The sequence below is a fragment of the Stenella coeruleoalba genome (genome assembly GCF_951394435.1).
Source record: "Stenella coeruleoalba genome assembly, chromosome: 3".
Classification (NCBI taxonomy): domain Eukaryota; kingdom Metazoa; phylum Chordata; class Mammalia; order Artiodactyla; family Delphinidae; genus Stenella; species Stenella coeruleoalba.
In genome coordinates, this window is record NC_137148.1 from 1,293,329 (window position 1) to 1,310,176 (window position 16,848).

General features: G+C 57.5%; 1 protein-coding gene across 3 annotated transcripts in view; it reads right to left on the reverse strand.

Annotated features, from left to right (window-relative positions):
- Window positions 1–4,955: 4,955 nt before the first annotated feature.
- Window positions 4,956–16,848, reverse strand: part of LPCAT1 (lysophosphatidylcholine acyltransferase 1) — a 41,290-nt gene continuing 29,397 nt past the window's right edge. For 2 of the 3 annotated variants that reach the window (XM_079918223.1, XM_079918225.1), the window contains 7 exons: window positions 16,106–16,160; window positions 14,314–14,396; window positions 11,880–12,005; window positions 11,185–11,338; window positions 10,778–10,876; window positions 8,228–8,369; window positions 5,955–7,062 (listed from right to left, as the gene is read on the reverse strand). In XM_079918223.1, coding sequence (XP_079774349.1) covers window positions 6,878–7,062; window positions 8,228–8,369; window positions 10,778–10,876; window positions 11,185–11,338; window positions 11,880–12,005; window positions 14,314–14,396; window positions 16,106–16,160 — 844 coding nt within the window. In that variant the 3' untranslated portion in view covers window positions 5,955–6,877. Of the gene's footprint in view, window positions 5,474–5,954; window positions 7,063–8,227; window positions 8,370–10,777; window positions 10,877–11,184; window positions 11,339–11,879; window positions 12,006–14,313; window positions 14,397–16,105; window positions 16,161–16,848 lie in introns of those variants that run through there. The other variant, XM_079918224.1, reaches the window with a different exon arrangement.

Genomic DNA, 16,848 nt, shown 5'->3' on the forward strand with positions numbered 1-16,848 from the left:
AGTATTTCTTCAAATATTTTTGTTTGCCCTTGGGACTCCAGTGGTATATATATCAGGCCACTTGAAGTCTCACACTCACGGGTGCTCAGTGCAAATGTTGCTCTTTTTTCTCTATTTTGTTTTGAACAGTTTGCACTACTACTCTTCACGTTCCCTTGCTGTCTCCTCTGTGATGTCAAAGCCACCCTTAATCCCAACCAGGGTATCTTGCGTCACAAACATCGTAGTTCTTACCTGTAGAATTTCGATTTGTGTCTTTTAAAAGGCACCTGTCATGTCTTAACTACACACGGTTAGTCTTGCTTCCAGCTAGCTTTTGAACACAGATTTTGCATAATGATTGTCAACGCCTTCATCTACTAATTCCATCGCCCGAGTCACTTCTGGGTCTGTTTTCGTTGATTGTAGATCATCCTTCCTGCTTTTTTGCGTCTAGGTGGCCTCTGATGGGATGCAAGTCATTGTGAATTTGACCCCTTGAATGCTGGGTAGTTGTATATTCCTCTGAATATTCTTGAACTTTGGGCTGCAGGTAAGCTACTTACAAAGAGTTTGGTCATTCTTTCAGGTCTTGCTTTTAAGCTTTGTGTAGCAAGACCAGAGTCGAGTTTGGCCGAGGGGGTTACGACTTCTTCACGACTCAGGCAAAACCCATCTGAGTTTCTACCCGAAATCCCCTTCCAGGATGGCAGCCTCTGCCCCTCCGTCTTGACCAAAAGCAAGATTGTGGCCTCATTAGCGTTTATTAAGTTGGAAAGAACTAATCAGAGCCCGAGCAGCTCTTGACAATCCCGTGGTAGACCCCTGCCAGACTCTCGTGTGGCTGGGGGGCCGTGGAGGTCGGTCCTGCCCCTGGAATATGGGCGGCTTCCTTTGGATGAGAGAACACACACTGTACGATTTAAATATTTTGAGATTCACTCTCGAGCCAAGCACGGAGTCTATTTTGCCAAGTGCTTCATGTGCATTTTTAATGGCAATGAAGTCAATTTGGTAAACAGCGTTTTTCAAATTTTCTACAGAACTGTGCTCCTTTCCCTGGTGGTTCTATAGACGACTGAGAGAATTGTGTGAACATCTCCAGCTATGTTTGCTGATTTACTTATTGCGTCTTTTCATTCTGCCTATGTTTGCTTAGTATATTTCAAGGTACGTCACTGGGGATGTAGCCCTTTAGGAGGACTGTGTCCTCGGGTGAACTGAGCCCTTCATGGCTCTGCGGCGTTTGTCTCTGGCGCCGTAGCCTCCTCCTCTTAAAGGTCGCTCGCTGTGGTGTTATTACTCCTGCTACATCAGCTGCCTTGTGGTTATGTTTGCACGTTACATATATTTCCGTTTTTTGTTTTTTTTTAAACTTTCAACATGTGTTTAAACAGCATATAGTTAGGGTTTTTGTTTGCTTTTTAATTTGGTCCAGCGACTGTCCTTTAGGAGTTTTTAGTCTATATTTAATGTAATTACTGGTACGGTTGGATTTAGGTTTACCACGCTGTCTGTTTTCTAGTTGTATCATCTGTCCTTTGTTCTTTATTTTTTTCTTCTTACTTTCCTGCTTAGTCTGGGTGACATTATTATTTTAAGCTATCCCATTTTATTTATCTATAGGCTTATTAACTAGTCATACCTCTGTGTTTTTATTTTGTTTTCTCTGAAGGCTTCCAATACGTTTTTAAGTTTTCACGGTCTCTCTTTAAATAACACTAATTCTTTCTGCAGAGCCAGGTTTCCACATGCATGTCACTCTTACCTTCGTTCCATGATAGTATTTTCGTTTTCTCTGGCTGCTTTTAAGATTACCTCTTTACCAGCGGCTTCCAGAATTTTTTGTAAAGTGCCTTTTGCCGTATTTTTGTTATATTTCTTCTGCTTGTGGCGGGTGGAGCCTCTTGGATATCTGAGCTGTTAGATTTGGGAAAACTCTGGCCGTTATTCTGTCCAATAGGTTTTTCTGTCCTAACCTCCCCTTCCCTGGGCCTCCGTCACCTGTGATAGGACCCTTGGTGTTTCTTTCGGTCAGCTTTCTACCCAGTCTTTGCTCCAGTGGGCCCACACATTGCTACACGACGGGCTCGTGGTGTTTCCTCTGTAGTGCGTATCTCAGGTGCCCCTGCCCAGGGCGGGATGCGGCTGGTGGCTATGGGCCTGCAGCCGACCCAGCGAGTACAGCACGGCAGGGGACGGAGGCGCTGGGTGAGGCACGGATGCCCACCCGGAGCCGAGCGACCAGAGCAGCCCCGGCTGGCGTGGCCGGGCCGGACCCCGCCTTGTCAGACACGGGCCCAGGACTGAGCTCCCAGCGCGGCCCCTTCTCTGGGCGTCGGCTTGCTTGCACCGGACCCCCGTCCTCGAGGGGAAATGCTTGTCGTCATCCTGATGCACTTGTGCCGGGGGTAGACTTCCTTCCCGCCCCTGCGGCTCTGGCAGCATGGCCTGCGGACCTCACTGGCCGCTGACTCCCGCCGCCCAGCTCGTGTTACGTCAAGAAGGGATCTATCTTACCGCAAGGGAAGCCTGGCAGCTCTGAGCGAGCCCCCTCCAGAAGCCGCCGGCCTGACGGGAGGAGAACGACTTCTGACGCTTCAGAGACCGGGGCCCGTCCTGATGGGTGCCCCCGTGGCATGCAGGCTGTGCTTCGAGCTGGTCGCTCACAACGCACGTCCGCGACACCCGGGGGCCCGTGGGAACGCTCTTCTCACCCTCATGGCCGGGGACCGCGGGGTGTGGCCTGTGTGATTCTGCGTCTGTGGGATGCCCTAGCCTGTGGGACTCGGGTGCCACGTGCTGCGCTCCGGCCGGGGACATGTGAGCAGCGGTAGGGTTTTATTTCTGTGCAGAAGCGTCGGGCTCTTCTCCTCCCTGTGCGGCCGCCTGGCTGGACCCGGGAGAGAGGCTGCGCTGGCAGACGGGGACGCGCGGGGACAGGCAGCTGGAGCTGCCCCAGGACAGGTGAGCGAGGGGTAACCGTCGCTGCCCTGAATCTTGGCCCGAGAGCCAGCCACATGCTTCTGTTCTCTTCTCTGCAGCTCTGGGCTTGTCCGTCTTGAGGGTCTCCGTTCCGCAGGATGAGACACTCCTACTCGGGACACCGCGGAGCCTCCGCGCTGCAAGTTCAGATGGCCACCAGCCGTTGGGCTCCTCCGGCCGGCGACGTGACAGGGCCGGGGGTGTCACGGGTGCTAACGGCAGCAGGGGAAGGGGGCCCGGGGCTCCTCTGGGTGCTTCTCCGCACTTTCAGGACAAATCCTGTGACCAGCAGAGGCAAGACCACAGGCTCCGGATACTTTGGAGTGAAAATGTGAGTCGTCTCACTGGGCAAAGACCCAACCGTCCAAGGTGTGGTGGGGGCCACAGGACAGGGGATGGGGAACGGGGTAGGGGGGACGGGAGGACGGGGAGGGGGGACGGGGGAGAGAGGACGGGGGAGGGGGTAGGGGGTGGGGGCGGGAGGACGGGGGAGGGGGAGGGAGGAGGGGGTGGGGGAGGGGGAGGAAGGGGGACGGGGGACGGGGGAGGGGGGAGGGGAGGGAGGAAGGAAGTTGTAAATACCGGCCTCAGCCACACAACCGGCCCCGGAAGTGAGGACGGCAGCGCCCTTGCAGCCGCCTTCCTGCCTGGCGCGCGCGTGTGTGTGTGTGTGTGTGTGTGTGTCCTCAGTTTACAGAGGGAACGGCAGTGTTGAGGAGCGGGCACTTTGGGAACTAGGGAAAACCTAGTTTTCCGTGTGACAGAGCATCGGGGGGTGTCTGCCAGCACCAGAAGAGTGAACACCTCCGGGATGGACGCGAGGGTTCCCGGGATCTTACTTTCTGGGAGGAGGCGGGGCCTCTGCGTTTGCAGAAGTGACCATTACGTCACGTGCGTCACTCCCTCGCGGGAAGGAGCGAGGATGGGCCCTGCGTGGCTGGAGGGATGGGCTGTCCTGGCCACTGGCCGCCTGCTGCTCTCGGCGGCATCCCCATGTGCAGGGCTCTGCCCCAGGAGGGGGCCGGGGTCTGCCACTGTCCCACTGGCTGGAAGGCTTCCGGCCGGATCAGCAAATGGGGGCAGGGGGTTGGGCTGAGGTGAACCTTCTGCTTCTGTAGGAATCGCCACCAGGAACACCTTGAGCGCCCACCACTCCTTAACACCCGGCCCCTCTGGGGCGCTGGGAACCCCCTCAAGCCGCGGCAGTGTGCCCCCCCGCCCGCCCCCACCGCAGCTCCCAGAGGCTGCTTGTCCCCTTCCTTCGACTGGGAAGCTGTGTCCAGCTTTGAATGTGGAATGTCCAGACCCTGGCTTGCTTTGGCCCTTTTTTTTGCTTAAAGACTTGAGCAAACTTTAACCAAGTTCAAAGGCAACACCCATTTGTTATGTTAGGAAGGGCCAATGCCTATCCCTGTTGGTGCACGAATGTCATTCTGGTGCATTTCGTCCGCCGCCGCCGCCCCGATGGGGTCAGACCACGGGCTCCCTCTCCGGCTTCCCTGACTTACGACATGAACACGATGCTAAGTGTCACTCCATCCGGAAGCCGCTGGCTACACAACCTCAATTTTCTCCTCTACAGTTTTCGGGACTGCAGTACGCCAGCTCTTTCTTTCACTTCTATTTCTAAATCCCTCACTGACTTAATAGGACGAATTCAAGATCCCTGTCTCTCTCCGCTCGACAAAGCGTACATAGAAGGTGCGTGTTTCGCAGAGAAATTATAGAAACCAACTCAGCAGGTCGGCAAACAGCCTACGAGGTTGAGTTCTGTGAGGCGTCAGCGGCTGTCTGCGTGCCCGTGAAACCTCCGACCCTCCCTTTGCCATCCAGAAAGCTTTTTCTACAGAAGTTCAATTACGATGCTTCCCCAACGTCCTAGAAAAGCACTAAGAAATCTCAGCGGGACTGGTTCTCCTGTCACAGCCTGCGTCAAGTCCGCTGTTGTCTTTCTGATGAAAAAAACCGCACATAACAAATACGTCCTCAAGTACATAAGACTTTGCGTTTTATTCGTTCCATTGAAAACCCCGAGTTTGTTGGGAGGCACCCGTCCCACCCCCTCGCGCCCGGCAGGGCCTCTGCAGGCGGCGGGCGCCCCTGCGGCTCCTGGCCCCACACAAGGGGATTCAGTCCCGAGCTCTGTACGTTCACAGTTCTGGATGCCCGCGACCCTAAGTCGCTACGAAAGAGAAGAGTTATCAGGAGGGACAAACATCCATTCGATGTCTGTTTATCAGAGATTTTTTCCTGAAAACGCACAGCGGCATTTCATTCAAAAACCCTTCATCCACAGACGCAGGGCCCAGGCCCTTCCTCGGAACATCTCAGTTCGTTCACCTCCTTCATTGCCAGGTGTGGGTTTTTCTCTTTTAAAAATGAAACTCCACGCATCCCACGATCATGAAGTCAGTCCTGGTCGCTACCAAGGCCGTGCGGGAAGCTCTGTGCCCGACGGGCGGCGCCCTGGAATGTCAGTCACCCCGCACCCTGCGCGGGGCAGGAGGGGCTTCGGAATGAACGGAAGTTAAGGGTGTTTCCTTTTTCTGACGTCTAACCGTAGACACGCACATCTCCAAGCCTCAGGCAGTTAGTAAACATTTCCCCTGTACTTCTGGCTCTGGTGGTCCCTTCCTATGGAGATGCCCCCAGGAGAAATTAGAAACCAAAAAAAATTGCCCAAACAGACCCAGAGGCTTTGCTTCAGGGAACAGACTCAGTGTGTGGTTGTCATTGTGCTTTGAGGACAGGTTTCTAGTTATGTCACAAGGACATGAATCAAGGTGGTTTCATGAGAGTGAAGACAGCACCTGGAGCCCCTCCCCGAGCCCGGTGGCGCTGCGCCCCACTGACGCCCCCGGACATAGAGAGGGACTGGAGCCCCCCGGGCCTCCCGGGCGCCCCAACTGCCCGTTGCCGCTGCTTCCCACCCCCTCCTTCCCCGAGGCTCATCCGTCTCCAGATGCCCCGAGAACCCTGGTGCGAATGGGGGGACAGTCAGCGCAGGCGGGGCCTTCCAGAGTGTCACCATCCCCTGGGGCACCCGGCCCGGGAGACAGGAAACCCCGCCCCCGCCATTTACACCCCGGCCCACCTCATCTCCCCGACATTCAATGCTCTGATCGGAGCTGACACTTTGGTGAAGTAGATCATGTCGCACGGAAACAGAAACCCCAAGCTGGTATAAAAAGAGGGGGTTTGTAAAGGACCGAGGAGACAAAAAAGTGGTTCCGGGCCGGGTGCCTCAGCGGAGAGGAGTTCCCTGGTCGAGAGAGGCCGGAGGGAGAGTTAGCTCAAAGCCCCAGACAGCCTCAGGGTCTGTCAGGAAAAGGGCCTGTAAGTAAACATCCCCTGACCCTCCAAGGAAGATGAAGTAGAAAAGCAATTCTCTTTTCGTAAAAAAATGCTGAGTGTTTCCTGAAGTATCTAAATGAAGTTTATAAAATACTCATGAGCTCCTGCAAATATAGAAACGTTGAAAAATCAGATGGCGGGTCTGCCCACCGATTCCACCGAGGTCGGCAGAGACTTTGTGCCGGAATCGATACGCGGGTGACACGTCCCGCGTTCAGGTGCGCGTGGCAGCCGCCGGCCTGCGCAGCCTGGAACGGACCAGCAGGGACGGTGGGAGAGGATGGAAACAAAACGGGAGGCTCGAGGTGAAAAGAGAGCAACGCCCGGGCCGGCCCCCGAGTGCCGCCGCCGGGAAGGGAGCTCCAGGAGCCGCCCCTGTGAGCTCACCGCGCCCGCCCGTCAGGGCACGCACAGCCACGGCCTCGGGCCCGCGCTGCTCTAGGACTCGGGCCCGAGGGCAGGAAAGGGACAGCGCGTGTGGGAGCGTGGAGCCCGGATGCTGTCACAGCAAACGGGGCGGCGGCTGCGGAGATGCCTCGTCTCTCCAGAACCTTACGTCCTAGTCCAGCTTCTTACGAAAAGGCTCCGTCCCAGCGGCCGAGTTTTCGGGGCTGAAGTCAGCGCAGAAGCCGTTGGGGGTGGGAGTCAGGGGTGTCTGTGCGCAGCTCTGGGAGTGCGTCTGCTCGGGGTACAGGTATTCGTCCGCGAAGTCGGGGTACGCTTCGGCAAACCTCTCGAAGTCGCCTGGAAAGACAAAGGCACCTTGGTTACCGGCCTGCGGGGGCAAAGGTCTAGAGTCTGGGGTCTCTCCCTGGCGCCCCACTCACACCCTGGGGGCGTCGTGGCATCTACATGGACCCTCGGGAGGCCACGAGAGGCACCGCACCTCAGTTTTCTGTGTGAAGACCAGGGTGGCTCTCACGTCATTTCGGCTACTCCTGCTTTGGGGAAACTAAAGGGTCAAGTCAGGGATGTATTCTGCGTGCTCACATCCTGGCAGCGGCCTCATACCCCCGAGGCAGGAGCCTCGATGGACACAGCTAGGCCCTGGGGACACCGGGTGCACAGAGAGTCACCCCGAGCCATCGTGGGGCCTGCGCGGCTCTGTGTCTCCTGGTGGCCCTGGGTCCCGGCGTCGGGGTGGGGAGCGCCCTCGGGCTCGGTGATGCTCAGAGGCCCGGGCCCAGGGCACTGCAAGCTCCAGCGGCTGCAGGGAAACGCGTGCTCCCGCTGGGAGCGGAGCTGCCTCCACGGGGAGTCTGTAGTCGGTCAGGGCTCCGAGCCTCGGCAGTAGCACCCGCTCCCCGGGAGGCGCGGCCCCCTTTAGCGCAGACACGCGCGCACACCCGGGCCAACGCGCTGCGGCACCTGCCTGACATTTGGACGCGATTAAAAACACATCCAAACACAACGTGCACGATGACCTTTCCTGAGCAAACGTCTCCTCTTACTTTAGGGAGATTATGGGCTCATCCTCAGATGTGCACGCGGGCCGGCGCGCTGAGCGGGCCGCCTTCTGGGGCTCCTGCTGCCCCCACACCCCCGGCCTCGGTCCCCAGGCGGGTTCCGGTCCCAGTTCCCGAGGATCTCGGCTGTCCCGCGTTGTGTGGCGACAGGTGACGCAGCCAAAACCCCGGGAGAGGAGATGCCCCAGGAATCGGTCCTGACGGGCCGGGCACGGAGTCCCTCCCCCACCGGGGACCCTGACCTCAGCCCGGCCGCAGCCCCGGGGATGGCGCCTACTTTACAGCTGGGCTGGGAACGTGCTTCTGTTAACGGCCTGCAGAAGCGAGACTGGAAGCTCCCACCCCAGCCCTGCCAGGTTTCAGGAGAGCCTGGCGAGAGTGCAGGGGGCAGTGCCTCCCCCACCTCGCACTAGGGGCGTCCTCCCCAGCTCCCAGCCACTCACCGAATGTGATCCTGCCCTTCTCCTCTTGGTCGATCGCCCGGAAGAGGTCGGTCACGGTCAGTTCAGCCACGCCCAAGGCGGTCTTCAGGATGCTGGACAGGGCGTGCTCGTCTATGCTGCCGTCCTCCTGCGACCCGTACATCTGCAAGGCAGGGGCAGGAGTCACCCCGCGGCCCCGCCAGCCCCGACTATCCAGGGCAGCTGCTTCGCCTCCTTGGCGTTCCCAGCTCTCCGGCCGGCCCAGATAGCACAGGGTCAGAAGGGCCGGAACTCAGCTGCACGACCGAGCCCTCGGGAGCCCTCAGCACCTCGGGCAGGTGGTAGCCGGGAGCCCTCAGCTCCCTGCTCGTGTGTTTTTATTTTTGTTTTTTTTTTGCGGTACGCGGGCCTCTCACTGTTGTGGCCTCTCCCGTTGCGGAGCACAGGCTCCGGACGCGCGCAGGCTCAGCGGCCATGGCTCACGGGCCCAGCCGCTCCGCGGCATGTGGGACCCTCCCGGACCGGGGCACGAACCCGTGTGCCCTGCATCGGCAGGCGGACTCTCAACCACCGCGCCACCAGGGAAGCCCTGCTCTTGTGTTTTAAATCCACCAAGAAAGGGTGGTATCTACACTGCAACGTGAGGACCTGGCGTTCAGCCTTTGGCTGCGAGGTGCCCACTTCACGGATGCCCACCTGAATGAACACTGCGGCTGTGAGTCGCGGTGACCAGTGAAACCACCAGGAAAGGAGCCAGGCCGCCCCGCCACCATGAGGTCCCCCTTCCAGAAGGCCCTGGGTGACCCGCATAACTGACCACCTCAGGGACCCCGCTTCTCCTCTCCCGTGCCCTAATTCCCACTCTTATGCTTTAAATTCGCCAAGAAAGAGTGAACCCCCAAAACCCTAGGCCCCTACCCTCAACCCTGACAAAGGCAGAGCCCCAGATCCACACTCTCGCCCCGTGAGCTGTGACCTCGCTGCCCCCAGGGCACGCCGTGTGCCTCCAGACCTGTGAGTAACAGACCTTTCTTTTCCAAGCTCCCTGATGGCTGTTGCCGAGGGCGCACTGCAGTCACCCTGTGAGAGCCCCAGGGGCCAGTCCAGCCGCAGCCCTGGCTACCGACGGGCTGAGACCAGCACACGACTGCATTCCATCCTGCGCCGTGAATTCCTGACGTCCTCCTCCTGCTGCCCTAGTTTGGGAGGAGCGGCCCCTGCCCCCCCCCCACCAGCCTGACCAGGGCTGCAGGAGAGCTGGGGGCCGTCACCGCTGCGCTGTCTGTGGGCTCTCCTCCCCACGCTGGGGGCCCCCTGACCAATCTGCTCCCCAACCCCTGGAACTTCTTGGAGCATTCACTCTGCCCTCCCGCCTAGAGGTGGGCTTCCCGCGGCGGGATGTCCACATGAGCAGGACACACCGGCCCCGCTGTGGGGATGCCCGGGCGCGGGGCCGTCTGCCTTCCCGGGGGGCCCGTGAGGGGTGGTCACCGCAGGGGAGGTCGCCGTGGAGCAGTGCCGGGACCCACAAGGCGGCACAAGCGGTGCCGTCCTCCCCGCAGCCCTCGCACCTGCCCTCCGGTGGGGCCTGGTAGCGCTGCTACAAGGTGCTCGTGCGCACGCTCAGCTGTTCCACTGAGCGACAAGCTGGCCACCTCCCTGCCAGCCACTGTCGTGGCAGCAGAGTCCACCGCAAGATGTCAGAGAAGCTGCTGCAGGGCCAGCAGATGGGCGTGGCCGAGGCAGCACCGGCACAGGGGCGCTGAGCCCAAGGGCAACCCTGGGAGGTGCCCGCCAAGGCCGGAGGGGACAGGCTTTCCGAGACAGGGCGCTACCAAGGACCGCCGCCGTCTGATTAGCCCCCGTGGCCTGGCCCGCAGAAGCCGCCCTGCACCGTGCGGGACTCTCCCAGTCTGCCATGGAGAGGGTCTGCTAGGGTCAGGAGGGAGAGAAGGGGTTCTCCCGGCAGTGAGTGACCGCGGCTTCCTGACCTATACATCATATTTTCGTGAGTCTGGCTAATGTGAGTTGCACCTGTGAGACACAGACAGAATGTGTCTAGGTGGCAAAGCGAGCCCAGCTCCACCCTAGGGGACTGACCAGGTGAGGCCATGCTTGAGGGCAGCCAGGTGGATCTGCGGGCGGGCCGGGACCCCATAATGGGCCTTCCCCAGACTCACTGCACCCATGGTGAACGGCCTGGCTCTGGGCTACGCCGGGGCAGGCGGCTCCTTAGTCCCAAAGCCCTGCTTTCCTCTGGTCAACACGCTGATGGGGAGGCCGTGTTGGGAGACAGAACCCATTGGTCCCGCTCAGGCGTCCAGGACTCAGGAAGACCCTTCCCCACACTCTTCTTACGAGTGAGGGCTCTTTAAATTCCAGGGAGAAATAAAGCAGAGGAGGTTTGCCGGCCTCTTTACAAACAACGGCTGCAGTACAAGCTTATGTGAGAAGAGCAGGCAGACGGCAAGTTTACCAAAGTCATAAGGGCTATAAAAGGTCTCACAGGCCTCACGTGACCCAGGTCTCACTGACCCCACAACTTACAGGTCGCGTAAACGCCACACTTACCTTGAATGCCAGCCGGATGGTGTCCAGGGTCTGCGACGGCCGGCAGACGACGGACAAGGCGACCACGTACTCCCGCATGTCCATCTCCCCGCCGCCCTTCTGGGAAGAGACGCTTTCAGGGACAGCCCTGCCCCCTCCCGAGCATGGGTGTGACGTCACAGGCCTTTTGGCAACCCGCTTACAAAAACCCCAACTACAGGCGTGTTTATCAGCAAACGTTGATTTAAAGCCAAATTTCTAGGTGCATTCGACAGCATCTTTTGGGGAGAAAATACCCCCAGAGACTGGGTGGCTGGCAGGATGGGCAACAAGGGCTGGTCTCCCCTTCTCTGCTTCCAAAATTGTCTGAAGAACATTTCTATCACAAGGGAAACAGCTGCCCCCAAGCCCCCCCAACAAGGCCGTACCTCATCAAACAGGGCAAACAGGTCCTCCAGCGCCCGGGACTCGGGGACCTCCAGCTGCGCCGCGAACTTGGGCAGCGTCAAGCTCCCGCCCTGCTTCATCCTCGCGCTTTCTGCATGTCGGTCTAGATCGCGTTCGAGTTTTTCTGGTTTTAGCCTAAACAAAAAATGAGGGGAACATTCTTTTTCAATAAAATTACAAAATGCTGAAAATGGCAGATTTACTGTCATGTATTAAGACCCAACAAAACATTAAAACGATTCATAGACCAAGCAGCAGTCAGTCCTCGAGAAGAGAGGCTCTTCCAGGAGCTTGAAGGCACGAGTGTGCCCTGTGTGAGCGTCCGCACAAGCACTGACACCCCTGTGGGTGTGCGGGCCCCACCCTTAGGCAGGTCCTCAGGGGATGGCGGACGGTGGTGGCAGGTGGGGCGCGTCCCTAAAGAGACAGCCAGGGCCGACCATTCAGGGTTTAAGACACTTACTTCTGTGTGGAATTTGAAAAAAAGAGAAAAGAAAAAAACCCCAAACCTCAGAAAAAGCACCATTAATTATCTCGATCGCCCGCCACCCGTGACCTCCAGCTCGGTCACCAAGTGCCCAGGCGGAGACCCTGCGGTGGCCTGGTGGGCGTCACAGGCGCCCACAGGAGCACTGCCTCCAACTGGGTGCTCGAGAGAAAGCAGCAGGGAACTCACCCCAGCCCCCTCACCAGCCTGGCAAACTCGAGAAGGCACGTGTCCGCGGGGAGACGAAGCTGGCCTTCCGCCAGGGCCAGCTGGCAGTCCTCAAACGTGTAGTCAGTTACGGAGACGCCCAGGGCCCTGCGGGAGAGGAGGGCACTGCCATCAGCCGGCCCCTCGGGGCAGCAGAGCGAGCGCGCTGGACGCTGAGGTGGGCGGGAAGGTGATGTTTAAAGGCCACGTTCAGGCGGTCCCCTGGTGGCCTAGTGGTTAGGATTTGCCACTTTCACTGCAGCGGCCCGGGTTCCATCCCTGGTCGGGGAACAGCCCTACATGCCTCGAGGTGTGGCCAAAATAGGAACAGACAAACAAATCAATAAATAGAATAAAGACCACGTTCAGCTAAACATAAAGGCCGGAGAGCTGACCCAAAGCTCAGTTACGTGGCACCTGGGGCCGCCCGGCTTCGTGGTTAGCCTCTATCGCTGTGGTTTCCGCCCTCTAGGGAGCTAGCATGCATCTAGCTCCTTGAAGAGGACGACGCTGCCCGCAGTGGTGCTCAGTTCAGCTCAAGTCATCTTTGCGGGCAGCAGGGGCCGCTGCTATCTGTGCTGGTACCACCCTGAAGTGAGAGGGAGAGTCAGAACCCAGTCATTCCAAGGGCGGCGTCAGATTTCTAGAAAAATGGCCTTCTCCTGACTATCATGGAAAGCGCGTTCACGGGAGGAAATTTACCACATACAGAAAACTGGCCCCCAAGCCCGCCTCCGTCACTGAAAGGGCGTTTACTCATTCCGATGGGACAGTCGGCCCTCCGGATCCAAGGACGCGGGGGGCGGCTGCACTAGACTGTCTCACAGGAGGGACTCGAGCATCCTTGGGTTTTGGTCTCCGAGGGTCCGGGAACCAGCCCCTGGCGGGTACTGGGGCACCGCTATAGCTCCTTGCTGCCATGGCAACGCTGTGTGCGTCAGGTAATAAGGAAACAGCGAAGCTGAAGGCCTCTTTCCGGGGCTGCTAAGCTCCCCTTAGGAGCGCGTAGGCCTGGTCGCGTGGGGACGGACGCCAGAAGCGCCCCAGGAGCTCCCGGGCTATCCACGGGAAGGGGGACGGGGCTGGCTCAGGGCCGCCTGCAAAGCTGTCGGGACCCCGGCCCTTCCCGGGTGCAGCCCCGGTGTGACTAAAGACCAGGCAGGTGACGGCCCACGCCCGTGGTTCTGGCTGTGAGGCAAGGGGAGACCCGATGGGTTTCTGCCCTTTTCCACTGAACACGACGTGTCTCTGTTAACACCGATTATAGGATGCCACAGAAGTTTCTTTAGGATACATATTTAAAATATTTAGTAGTTAATTTGTCTGAACACGAACAACGACAACAAAAAATTACACCTAACCTGTCAGGCCTGCGACTCTGTGGGTATTATTTTCTTATCTAGAGGTTGATCAAGGGTGTCACTCACTGCCCTGACTTCCCAAACGCTGGGAGTTGAGAATCTCCCGCATCCCGGCAGCTCTGTGTCCGCATGTGGGATTCGGAGAAGGGGGGCCTGAGGGGAGCGGGCGCGTCTGGCTGGACTCCACTGCCGGCGCCTAACTCTGAGGGCGCCTGGGCGGACTGAACGCCTGGCTGAGTTCAATTCACGTGTACCGAGGTTAAACGCATGACCTCGCTCAGCGTGTCTCACAGGACGCACCAGAGCGGGGACGATGCATCCCTCGCGAGGAGATGGACTTTCCCTTAGAAACTAAGTCGCGCCAGGCAGCCGTGTGCCCCTCCCCACAGGTGACGCCGTCCGAGCACCCCTCCAGGCACCGCAGTGGCCGAACTCAGAGGCAGCCTCTGCCCCGGAGGAGAGAGGAGGGGAGGGAGGGGCTGGGACTGAGAGGAAGGGTGAAGGCACCTGGGGTCTGCGCTGAGGCTGCCAGGGCCCGAAACAAGCGGGAACTGCAGGGAAGTAGGAGGTGAGAATATTCCTAGCTACACACACACTGTGGTACGAGCAGCGCGAGATTAAGTGCACAAATACCACACTCAGCTCGGCGGGACGGAGGCAGAACCTTGGTAACGCTGTCTGGGTAGATGGCACGTGTCGAGGACGCACCAGCCCAGGCCCCGCTGCCTGTCTCCAAGGGACGCACACGGACGCAGCCCCCGTGGGGACTGCTGGCTAATGGGGACGTTTGCAATGTGCAGAATTAAGTGGCAATGAACCATCTTCCAAATGTTGAACAAGCAGAAACGTCCTCCAACAGGATCAGGAGACAATGCACGCAGCCAAGCACACGCTGGCCGATGCCCAGCCTAGGCTGGCTCCAGCCGCCTCCCTGACGCCGCTGACTGGCTTTACAGCGAGGCCACGGCACTGGTGGACACGGACCCTGGGTAACAAATACTCAGGGTGGCCAAGGGCACCGGGGCTTCCCCGCCGCGGAAGGGGCGCGCACTCACTCTGCCATCACGTGCCGCACGTTGCTGGCGTACAGAGCGGGGTCCTGCTTCTCCTCCTCCGACGGGGTGTACACGGGAAGGAACTGTGCACACAGAGACGCCGGTTACCTGCACGAGCACGAGACACTGCCCTCGCCCCCCCCCCCCCCACGATGACAACCTGCTCCCGGACAAATCAGGATCTCTGTCAGAGCACCCTCCACCGGCATCGTCTCTGGAGTTGTCACTGCCGCCCATGCACGCACACGTGTGTAAACTCACAACCCACCTTTCCTCAGCAGGAGCACCACTCCTCCGACACAGAAGCCAGAGAGTCGTGCTTACGACTTCGCACAGGGGCTTAGTCTTTGCAATCGAAAGAATCGCAGGTGTGCTTCCACTTCTAAAGTCTCAGTTTTGTGTTGCGGGTAACACGACAAATTATTTCCACTTGAAAGACTATTATTAGCTTTTTGACAACTACTGCATTTGCAGAATATAATAAACTGTCCCAGGAACGTGTGTCTCTGCGTGTTTTAAATAAGTACGTCTCACAGCCTGTGCCGACCCCCCATTGTAGAAAAGGAAAATGACCATCACTGAGCCCTTTTCTTTAGTATGGACATTCAAGAATACAGGAACATCCCCAAATCCTATCAGTTCTCATCGTATAATGCTAGTCTCTCGCTTACTGCTACCTTTTTAAAAACTTTGTAAGTTGCAACAGTTCCTCATATCAGCACTGGCGTCTTGTAGGAGTGACGCAAAGAATTTAGAGTGATTTCACAAAGCCATACAGTTTCTTTCCAACTCTTCAAATTAGAAACCAGTCTGAAACAGAGCATCTTCCTTGGAGTCTCTCCCCGCTGCTGCCTCTCGGCCACCAGCAAACGAGCCACATAAAATACCGTGGGTTGCAGGCCAGCCACCCTTGGACCCGGGCCACGGCCCTTCCAGCCCAGTCCTTCATAATTAAGCGGCTTATGTTCTACTGAAGTGAAAAACCTGGCTGAAAGCCGGGCTCATTTGTAAATTCGGTATTACTCTGCAGTATTTATCAGAAGGTAGCAAATGAAATGCTTTAAGCTGTGTAAGACTCATCTCTCATGTTCAGGTGTAGGAGTAGCAGGTTAACTCCCCTTTGAAGAAAATAAACCCTATTCCTCATCCACTCAATTAAGTTTACAGGCTGCATGAATGTGACCATACTTATCTGAGTAGGGAGGACAGGTATTGTGACTTTGGAAACGGGCTGAATGCGGGGAGGCAGTCTACCTGGTCTGACCAAGTATTAAACAGGATAACAGTATGATAAGTTTAGCAGTTCGATATCAGCAGTGTCAGTACTGGGTAGAAGTAGAAGCCAAAAGAATCAGTAATTGCAGGTATGCCCTTAAGCTATGCTAACCATAATAAAAGAATGGCGGGCTTAGCTTCCTGTTGATTTTTAAAATCCTATCTGAATGGGTAAACAGTCACGCAAGAGACACAAAGTTGATGCAAACCCCCTGGGAAGCACCTTTGAGGAGCCATGCGAAATGGAAAAAGTTCAAAGCAAGACAGATGACGTATAACTTTGGATCTGCACAGATACCAACATGACGTTGTATAATATTATACCTACAGAGACCCCTATATATCATTGTATCCATATAACATTATATGTATAGAGACGTCAAAATAACATTGTGTAACGCTGTACCTACAGAGACCACAATGTAACATTATAACAATACAGACAGAATAACATTGTCTAACACGGCATCTGTATAAACTCCCACACAACACTGTGTAACACTGTATCTATACAAACCTCAATTTCCACTTGATTGTGAAACTGACACAACGTGAGCCACAGGATTTTCAACCTTAAAAATGAACGCATTTACAGCACTGGTTAAAAGCTTCCCAATTCCTTTTAGTTAAAGTCTCCAGACCCCGCTCCCCTGCAGAGAGCACCACCGAGCAGGCAATGCTCCTTCCCGAGGGGATGCGGCGCCTTCCTCAGCCTCAACCTGAACCTTAAACACACCGCTGAGTGACAAGGCTACTTTGATTAAACAGAAGCCGCCACTGAGCTTATTAAACACACGCACACCCGCCTGGCTGTGCCCTGTCTGACCTCCGGCTCAGGAGGTCTCGTCTACCCGACCCCGGCCCCTCCTGGCTGTCCCAGGCCCTACATCATGCCATCCCCATGCCCAGGCCACTGGGACCCTGAAGGATCCCCTTCCCAGACACTCCCCAGCTTCCGCCCACTCTGCCCTCCAGCCTCAGCACTGCCCCTCCCCCCCCATGCGCCAGGGGCCTCAGAGCGCTCTGCGTGGCCTCACCGCCCGGCCCTCCGCCTCCGAACGCCAGCCCACATGCCGGCGCCTGGACCCCCGTACGCCCCCAGCGGCCGCGCGGGAGGAGGCCCCACGCTGCCCTCTCCTCTCCGGGCCGACCGTGTGCAGCTGATCGCCGAGCTGACAGACACAGGCGGGAAGAGAAGTTCTCAGTTACGTTCCCGCCAGGGCCCTGGAATCCAGGAGTGGGAAGAAGGCCAGCCTCGTG